Here is a 10,044-nt window from a genome sequence, read left to right as displayed (position 1 = left end):
ATGTATCTTTATAAGGTGTCCTCTGCAGCGTAGTAATAGTTAGCGTTATAAGGTGTCCTCTACAGCGTAGTAATAGATATCGTTACCTAAGATGTCCTCTGCAGCGTAGCTTGAATGCTATTCCTCTTTAATCACTCTGGATGAAAGCGTCTGCTAAAAGAATACGGTAAATGTAACCTAATAATGTGGTAGCAGCTAGGAAGGCAGACCTCCTCAGAGTGAAAGTGTCAGCTAAAGGAATACAGCAAATGTAACGTAATGTTGTAACAGCAAGGATGGCAGACCTCCTCAATACGGTCAATGTAACGTAATGTAGCAGCTAGGATGGCCGACCTCCTCTGCTAAAAGAATACGGTAAATGTAACGCAACATAGCAGGTAAGATGGTGGACCTCCTCTGCTAAAAGAATACGCTAAATGTAACGCAACATAGCAGGTAAGATGGTCGACCTCCTCTGCTAAAAGAATACGCTAAATGTAACGTAACGTAGCAGGTGAGATGGCAGAGTCAGACCTCCTCTGCTAAAAGAATACGCTAAAGGTAACGTAATGTTGTAACAGCAAGGAAGGCAGACCTCCTCAATACGCTAAAGGTAACGTAATGTAGCAGCTAAGATGGCTGACCTTAGGAGAGTACTTCTCCCCCTGGGGCTTGCTGCTCTCCGCAGAGACGAGAGCGTCTTTGCTGGGCTTGACGTCCGCTGGCTCCGCCCCTTCCTCCTCCTTCACCTCCTCCTGCGAGGTGGGGCAGCTGGCCGCCGCCTTCTCACCGTTGCCCTTCTCCACAGGGCTCCCCCTCTTGGTGCCCTCTGTCACTGCGTCTAGGGGGCACAACACAAAAGCCACCGTAGTGGATTTACTCAAATGGATTTACAGCTGACTGATTTTTCGGCACGGAAATTGCAGCACAATCCAGTTACAGCTCATGTTTGCTTACTATACGCCACAGGGACTGATTATGAAATGTGACTCAAACAATGAGATTGGATGAAATGTGCTTCCTCCCACACACCACACACACACACACACACACACACATTACAACACTGTTAAGAAAATACACATTTTCAGCACTCTTTCAGACAAGGCACAGATTATGCCCTATGCCTAAAACACGCATGCATGAATGGTCATGTGACTCCTGAACATTACCATACCTATTACCAAAGATCCTTCATTACTGACCAGATAGAGCAACATAATGCATCTCTACGGAAGCAAAATTCAAACAGTTCCTGTCTGCTCAAAGAGGCGTGTCGCAAAGACGTCATAGTGGGATATCGATCTCTGTCAGATTGGTAAGCAGTTCAGTTCGAATGTAACAGAGGTCTGCTTAAAGGGGGATTTAGCCCCCCTCCCCTTTACGAAGACAGAGCGCGGAAATGATCGAACGTTTGCGCCTCTCGCTGTCGCTCCGCTTTAACCCTCTCTGCTATTACTTACCATCTGCATTAAAAATGTAACTGAGAAGGGGAGTGAACATAGCCAAACATACTGTTAAAAAATAGATCTGACCAGATACAGTATCTAGGTGGGCATTAGGGTAAGTATTATTTATTTATCATTTATTTACATAGCTTCAATATTTTGTGTGCCTGGGAAATTCTTGCCTTAGAGTGTCCTCTCATGAAGCTTAGATCTCGACTAGCTAGATAGATGAAGTGCTCTCCTTCAACAATCTGAGCCTAAAAGGCAGCATGTCTTCCTCTAAATTCCAGAAACCATTAGTCAGACCTCTGTGAGAGGGAGAACTGTGCTCTTCTCTGTCAACATGGAGAGGTACAGTATGTACTAGTAGGAGAGTCCTAGTTGGACATGAGAGAGTGAGCATTTGTTAGCTTATATTGTATTTGGTCACACACCAATGCAAATAGAGGTTGATGTGTCTGACTGTGGGACTGTGTGTGTGTCTGTGTGTATGTGTGAGTGGGCATGTGTATGAGTGTCTGTGTGTATATGTGTGAGTGGGCATGAGTATGAGTCTCTGTATGTGTGTGTGTGTGTGTGTGTATGGGCATGAGTGTGTATGTGTGTGGGCATGAGTGTGTGTATGTGTGTGTATGGGCGTGTGTGTGTGTGTGTGTGTGTGTGTGGGCATGAGTGTGTGTATATGTGTGAGAGGGCATGAGTGTGTGTGTGTGTGTGTGTGTGTGTGTGTGTGTGTGGGCATGAGTGTGTGTGTGTGTGTGTGTGTGTGTGTGTGTGTGTGTGTGTGTGGGTGTGTCCGTACCTGTGGCGGGGGGCACGGTGTAGATGAGCCCGTCCTCCTGCAGGTGCAGCAGGGTGGAGCTGACGTTGGGCCCCAGCTCCCTGGGCATGAGTGTGTGTGTGTGTGTGTGTGTGTGTGTGTGTGTGTGTGTGTGTGTGTGTGTGTGTGTGTGTGTGTCCGTACCTGTGGCGGGGGGCACGGTGTAGATGAGCCCGTCCTCCTGGAGGTGCAGCAGGGTGGAGCTGACGTTGGGCCCCAGCTCCCTGGGCATGTGTGTGTGTGTGTGTGTGTGTGTGTGTGTGTGTGTGTGTGTCCGTACCTGTGGCGGGGGGCACGGTGTAGATGAGCCCGTCCTCCTGCAGGTGCAGCAGGGTGGAGCTGACGTTGGGCCCCAGCTCCCTGGGCATGTGTGTGTGTGTGTGTGTGTGTGTGTGTGTGTGTGTGTGTGTGTGTGGGTGTGTCCGTACCTGTGGCGGGGGGCACGGTGTAGATGAGCCCGTCCTCCTGCAGGTGCAGCAGGGTGGAGCTGACGTTGGGCCCCAGCTCCCTGGGCATGTGTGTGTGTGTGTGTGTGTGTGTGTGTGTGTGTGTGTGTGTGTGTGGGTGTGTCCGTACCTGTGGCGGGGGGCACGGTGTAGATGAGCCCGTCCTCCTGCAGGTGGAGCAGGGTGGAGCTGACGTTGGGCCCCAGCTCCCTGACGGCGCGGTTGTGTCGGGCGTCGAGCCGCAGCAGGGCGGCCTCCTCGTCGCCGAAGAGCGCGCGGGTCAGCTGGGCGGCCACGGGGCTGGAGGGCCGCGTGGCGGCCTGGGAGCGCGCCGGCGAGCGCAGCGGCGAGTTGAAGGCGCTGCCGATCTCCGACGCCGTGTCCGTGCTCTCGTTGCTGGGCGTGGGCGAGGGCTGGGAGCCGGCCGCCACGGAGACGCGGCCCCCCTCCGTGCGCACGGAGAGCGGCGTGCCACCGCCGGTGCCGGTGCTGCCCGCCGCGCCCGAGGCACTCGCCACCGTCGTCGTGCCGTCCTTCCGCTGCGCCTCCTTCTTGAGCTTCTCCGCCAGCACGCTCGCCAGCTGGCCCTCCATGGCCGCCCCGGCGCGACTGACCCCGCCGCGCGTCCGCAGGCCTGCCTTCCGCCGGAACCTGACCGAGAGGAAACGCACCGTGAGTACTGGAGGACCAGCTGGGGAACTCGCCAACAAACATCAGAGAAGCTGTGAGATGATCAAAGGCATCGGGACAGACTCTATCTCTTTTTTTAGTTTAGTCATTTTGATTTGTTGATCTGCTTTTTATCATCCTGTTTACATTGTAGTGTATGGTGTGTGTGGTGTCTTAAGTTGCTGGGACCTTGAATTTCCCCTTGGGGATCAATAAAGTCTCTATCTATCTATCTACAAAGTATATTTTGGCTTTTTTTGCCTTCAGATAGGACAGTGAAGATAGACAGGAGGCTAGTGGAGAGAGAGAGATGGGGTGTGATCGGGACATGACCGCAGGTCGGATTCGAACCTGGGTCCCCGTGGGCACTTGGACCCGTACATGGTATGAGCCCTGCAGGCTGTTGCCCCACGTCCCGACAGATTGTCTGTCTGTGCTCGGTGGTGCACACAATTGAACCTGCCACAATTAGCTTCCATTATGATCAATGGAACTGGCTACACCAGATGTGATAGTGGCAAATACACTAAAAAATAACTATTTCTGCACTCTATAAATGGAGCGCATCAATTACACACCCGGTGCAACCCAGCTGTCAGGAATAAACTTTCCTCGCAATATTTCCTGGTAGAAAAGCCACAAAAGTACTAAAGTTTGACGGTCAGAGGATATTCACGTAAACCTGATGCTTAACCAAGACCATGCAACCAGCCTCAAGTGTGTTCGAGCACACTTTCTGACCATCCAATTGACTTCTCAAAGACAGAAGTGCATGTCAAATACATTCAAATATTTGTACACAATACCCAGTTTTAATAGCCTGGAAAATCTAGACCCTGGTAATCTTTCAGATTAAGGGTCCGGCCACAAATAATGTAATTGCCCAACTCGATGAGCAGCACCAAGCATGTATTTGAAAATCTCACTGCACGCAATTGGATAACACTACAACCTACACTACATCAGATACATCGATGTGATTGGTTTCCCCCGATGTCTGGGGTAAAAGTAACGTACATCATTGCTCATTGCCAGAGTATCTTGTAGACACAATTCAAATTGTGCTCTAGCGAGAACTCTGGATTTCCAGGGTACAGTTTTAATTCAACTAGACAAAATGTGCCTAAGCCAGCATTCTCTGATCAGCTCATCCTCAGTGGCCTGGCAAATTAATTTGCAATCTGCCCACAGTGCCCAGCCACATGGACAAAATGGGAGAAACAAATCCACTGTACAGTCTACACCCAGAGAATAAAACAGCCTCTGGCAAAACTCACATCACAAATTAGTTTATAGACAAATTGGACATAAACAGCCTGTAGCAAAGATGTGGCTAGAGACATATATACACATAGAGAAACACAGACACAAACAGACACACAGACACACACTCACACAGACACACAGACATCTAACCTGCTGGAGGTGCCAGTGGTAGTACATTGCTCCTCCTCTTCATCCTCGTAGTCGTCTTCATCATCTGAGTACGGGGGCTGGCCAGTAGGCACCCTGGTGCGCCCCATGCCTGCTGCCAGATCCTCCTCCTCCTGTCAATCACAGCAACAGCACCAACACAGCATTTCAGCTTTGGGATAGAAAACAGCTCCAATCACAAAAAACAAACCAGGAACACAGCCAGCCATGTGTGCTGTCCAGCATATGCTGCCATTCTGAGGAATATACCATATTTCTATATGTTTAGACCCATTTGTCTGTTTCTCCAGACGTGCCTATTTTTGCCTGACTCCTATCCATATCTGTGGCTCATCAACACGCTCATCAACACACACACACACACACACACACACACACACACACACACACACACACACACACACACACACACACACACACACACACACACACACACACACACACACACACACACACACACACACACACACACACACACACACACACACACACACACACACCTGCATGGGTGACTTGGCGTAGTTGTGGTTGTCCAGGAAGGCGGGGAGCCGCTGGACGGCGGTGTTGGGGCTGGCCGCAGGGGGAAGAGGCACGGCTATTGAAGCGCCACCTACTGGCAGGGAGGTGGGCTTACTGGCCCCTCGGGCACGGCCGGGCGTAGCTGGAGCTGCCAGGGTGGAGGCGCCCCCACCGCCTGGAGAGTCTGGAGAGAGGCAGGGGACAGGACTTAGGCTGGCTATCACCACACTAAACTCAGTCTTTTAAGATTGAACATTAGTATGGGGAGTCCGCGCTATATTTCCACTTATCATAACATCAGTAAGAGGGCTGCTGGCTGCCCGGCATACATAACAGTACACTTAATTAAATCCAGTAACAGCATTGTAAACAACCTTTTGACAGTTATTTCTTCACTTTAAGGTGATGCCCCCGTTGTTGTGCCTTGAATATTCAGAGGAACCCAAGCACACATTAAGTCGTACTGCAATCAACCATGATGCATTTTGTTTATGGTAAACATTAAAAATGACAGACACATACATTTATCAATGTACCTGAACCTGACTTGATGAAAATGCCACAGCTCATTTTCAGCCACTTACTCACTCGTATGCTGACTATTTCCACTGTAGAGCGGAGTGTGCATTACACCTTGTCCTAACCGGATCCAAGCAAGCGACTATTGATGTTGTCTGTCTACACTGAATCCGTTAAATATGCCCTTCTATTGCGTCACAGGGTTCCATATTCCACATTCAAAATAGCAGAGCAAAGCGAGCGACAGAGAGGAGATAGAAACATGGTGTCTGACAAAAGTTCTCAAAAACGTTGGGCTGCTTGTGTTGCTTCAGTCAGGACACTCCAATTGAAAACAATGTAATTAAACGGATTTTATCGCTAATGTTCTTTCCGGTTCGCTTCCGGTTAGGACAAGGTGTTAGTCAGTCAGTTTTGGATCGTAAAAGACAGAGTGAGCTTCACACACCCCTCATCCAGGGTCTATTGAGTCCTCGCATGAGTGTGTGTGTGTGGGATAATCTGCGCTACCTGTTGAGGGTGTCTGCTCTGTGGTCCCCGGCTCCTTCTTGACCACCGGCGGAGTGGCCTCGGGAGAGGAGTCGTGCTGCTGCTTGACCAGCTCTGACTGACCCACCCGGATCAGCTGGAGGAAGAGAGGGACGGGGGGACAATCAGCGCAAATCATGAACTACTCAACTACATCAACATACACAACAACTAGATATAAATACAAATACAGACATACAGTAGATGTTAGATCAGACTTCCATACTGTACCATGTGTACACACATAAAAAAAACACTAAAACATGACTATACAGCTGACCTTAATTGATCAAAAATGTATCTGTCTGGAGGATGCTGCAGTATTCTCAGATTACATAATCACACACATCACATCACACCACACAAAAATGTCAGCATCTCATTAATTGGACTACTGCTAAACACCATAAACGTACAGACTTACAGCGTCCAGTATTGTTAATACGGAGAGATAATAGAGAGAGGGATTTGAGTGACCACAACCTTTCTGACCTGCTGCAGGCCTTCCAGAACCATCTGCCTGTTCCGCTTGAGAAGGTCCAGTTTGGACTCGTACTTCATGCGCCGGTCCGTCACTACAGCCATCAGGTTGAACCGGATATCGTGGTACGGCTCCCTGAAGAGAACAGACAGGCACAAGTGATGCAGCCGTGTGTTGCAAATTAGCATTAGCTATAAAGATCATGATACTTGCTCCAGATAGCTGTTTTCATTTTGTAAATTAGCATTAGCTATAAAGATCATGATACTTGCATCAGATAGAGGTTTTCATTTTGTAAATTAGCATTAGCTATAAAGATCATGATACTTGCATCAGATGGAGGTTTTCAGTTGGTAAATTAGCATTAGCTATAAACACTATGATAATTGCATCACCTGTATAATTGCATTAGTTGCATAACTGCATTAGCTGTTTTCAGCTAAACCATAACGTGGGCTCAGACAAGACCTGATATCTTGATGTCTGAGTTGAGTCAGGTATATTTGTGAAGCAATTTCAAAACAACACACACACACACACACACTTCAATCTTACCCTGCAGTGGCCAGTCCGATCCTCTCCATGATCACTCGCCGGGCTTTGTCAGTCCACTCCTCCTCCTCTCCCCAAGGACCTAGAGGTGAGTTACGTAAGTAAGTGAAGGAGAGTTTATTTATCTTATCATATGTCATATCTTTGAGAGAGAATTTGATTAGATTAATATTATTGATCAAATATATGATCTAATTATTTATTAGATTACATTGGATCTCAATTACTGCATATAGATCAGCATAAATTATAGAAAACATAACACCACTTTTAAGAAATAGTCTATTCATAAGAGGGACAGCATTTTTACCATGATCAATAGGATAGGCTTTGAGGCCATCCAGCTCAAACAGCCTGTCCTTGATGGGAACATAGCTGACAAAATGGAAGGCTTCCATTGTCCGCACAGCACTGATGCCATTCTGTTTCTCGGGAAGGTGCCTTGGCTCCGGTCTCCATGGAAACAGGAAAGTAACACACATGACACACAGTCCTCAATAGTCAATCCAACACAAAGGCTGTAAATCCATCAGTACATGTGTGCATCTGCACTACCTTGCATGGCTGTTGTGCGCTCTGGCCAGTTCGGGTGCATTTCCGATGGCATAGCCTTTACTCTGCAAGAGACAAATTGTCATTATTTTCTAACTGCAGTCTGGACATAGCAGGTTATTATAACATGATGAATCGCGGGGTTGACCAGTTCCTTTCACACTGAGCCCGCCTTGGCAATAAGACTACCCCTCGAGACGGGTTAATTGCCGGGGCGGGCTGACTCCCCTCCCCATGTCGGTCAGTGTGAAAGGAACCGCCTTAACGTTAAATTCGGGTAATATTAGCGTTACATTTGTCAGTGTGAAAGGGGCTGATTAAAGACAAGCAGCACTCGAGTCCTCACCTCTGGGCTGAAGCCTTTGGTGAATGCCTTCATTCGGCTGAGGGTGGTTCCCAGCTCCACCCCACTGCAGTTGAGGAGCACGCTCAGTAGCGCATGGGTGGCGCACGAGTTTGGGATCAGCTGAGCACATGAACAGACAGATGTAATCAAAGCTTTGAATGCAGTAACTGAGAAGCGATCACTTCATGGACGGCATCATTTTTCCAATCTCTCATCGTCTCTCTTCCTCATCATTATCATCATCATCATCATCATCATCATCATCCTCCTCAAGATAGATGCTCATCATGATTCTGTGTGTTTGTGTTACTTACAGTAGTCTTAGATTTAATTTGGCAACACTACTATTTACAAGAGAAATGTGCATTAGTAGATTTGTCTTGTACCTGATGGGCAAAGAACATATCATTGACAATCTCCTCATCAATGACTGAGGTTTCATCCACCAAGGTGGAAACCTTCCTCCTCGATCGTCGCTCCTCGATCCATTTAAACAGGAAGATGAAGCCATACACAGGACTGCACAGCAAAGAAATGACAACAAGGTGAGACATCAGAGTATGTCACTTAGTACTCTCAGTTCTCTGACTGTTTGAACCAACAACAAGGAAGCCTACCTTTGACATTTACTCTGCAGATCATATATCTCCTCCACCTGAACACCCTTCACCCCTACAAATACAAACATGGGATGTTAAGTGTCCAGCCTTTCCCAGTTTTGTGCGTCGGCTATGCATATCGCAATAAAACATTTACTTTGAATTCAGTGTCTTTCACTCACCAAAGTCCTCGACAAGGAGTGTAAACAACCCTGAAATTGTAAACGACAGTTGTGTGATTAAACACAGACAAAATACGACGCGTGAGGCCCATGTCACATCTGAATTCAAATGTAGTAGTGTAATTACAGTTACAGTAATGTCACAGTCGACCAAATCTGTGTCGCGTACAGTGAGCACGGAAAAGCAACTTCCTCTTTTTAATCTGATGTCCAATAAATGTCTCATCTTAATGTAAATGAAAACATGTAAACAGGGGAACTTAACGTAAACGTCTAAGTTTGACATCTAGTTGTTCTTTGATCAAAACTCAAATTCCAACTGCATCACCTTCATAATGGCAGCTATATTGCGGATAGTTGACTTAAGTTACAATACTTAAGTTTGTAAAACAGTTTTTTTCTTCCAAGTCACTAAAGTTAATATAGCCACAGTCAAAACTCGGTTCATAAACAGCCAGCTTATGGTCGGCAATTCAGAGGTTTATGTATCTATGAGCTAACTGGCTAGCAAGATGAGTAATGCAAGTTAAAACAAAAATGTTTAGGCTAAGTGAGTGCATAACAAATTGCCTTATGATGATGGGTCACACATATGCATTTAACACCGCGGCAATGCTGTCTAAATAGTCAGAAAATACGGTGGAAGGGCAAAGTTTGTTAAGCCAGTGAACCACAATAACGTTAGCCTAGCTTCCAGACAGCTAAGTTACCATTTGCTAGTACGGGTAACGTTAAACGTTAACGTTAGGCTACATACCGGGGTCACTCTCGAGTTCCAACCAGCCTTTATTCATTTTAGCAGTTATTGAGTCATATGACTCCTGGCTATGTTGTATACCAATCCATGTTCTCAAAAGAGATTTATGAAATGCGGATATCCAAGTACATTCAGAAATGTGTCATCGCTAACAAATAAACACAAAAGAAATGGATCGCGGCGCACGCAATCTACGTCATTCACATGCGACTT

The 10,044-nt window shown here is 47.2% G+C and overlaps 1 protein-coding gene across 2 annotated transcripts in view; it reads right to left on the bottom strand.

The window, feature by feature from the left end:
* The window catches only part of bap1 (BRCA1 associated protein-1 (ubiquitin carboxy-terminal hydrolase)), a 14,528-nt gene extending 4,519 nt beyond the window's left edge, over positions 1 to 10,009 (bottom strand). The window contains exons 1-14 of one of the 2 annotated variants that reach the window (XM_062545361.1): positions 9,832 to 10,009; positions 9,075 to 9,104; positions 8,911 to 8,965; positions 8,680 to 8,812; positions 8,294 to 8,413; positions 7,951 to 8,012; positions 7,706 to 7,848; positions 7,399 to 7,477; positions 6,855 to 6,978; positions 6,345 to 6,459; positions 5,297 to 5,499; positions 4,779 to 4,909; positions 2,824 to 3,344; positions 624 to 820 (exon numbers count right to left, since the gene is read on the bottom strand). In XM_062545361.1, coding sequence (XP_062401345.1) covers positions 624 to 820; positions 2,824 to 3,344; positions 4,779 to 4,909; positions 5,297 to 5,499; positions 6,345 to 6,459; positions 6,855 to 6,978; positions 7,399 to 7,477; positions 7,706 to 7,848; positions 7,951 to 8,012; positions 8,294 to 8,413; positions 8,680 to 8,812; positions 8,911 to 8,965; positions 9,075 to 9,104; positions 9,832 to 9,868 — 1,950 coding nt within the window. In that variant the 5' untranslated portion in view covers positions 9,869 to 10,009. Of the gene's footprint in view, positions 1 to 623; positions 821 to 2,823; positions 3,345 to 4,778; positions 4,910 to 5,296; positions 5,500 to 6,344; positions 6,460 to 6,845; positions 6,979 to 7,398; positions 7,478 to 7,705; positions 7,849 to 7,950; positions 8,013 to 8,293; positions 8,414 to 8,679; positions 8,813 to 8,910; positions 8,966 to 9,074; positions 9,105 to 9,831 lie in introns of both variants that reach the window. The other variant, XM_062545360.1, reaches the window with a different exon arrangement.
* Positions 10,010 to 10,044: the final 35 nt, after the last annotated feature.

The sequence above is a fragment of the Sardina pilchardus genome, chromosome 9, assembly GCF_963854185.1.
Source record: "Sardina pilchardus chromosome 9, fSarPil1.1, whole genome shotgun sequence".
Classification (NCBI taxonomy): Eukaryota; Metazoa; Chordata; class Actinopteri; order Clupeiformes; family Clupeidae; genus Sardina; species Sardina pilchardus.
The sequence above is the reverse complement of the archived record's forward strand: the minus strand, read 5'-3'. Positions and strand labels throughout refer to the sequence as shown.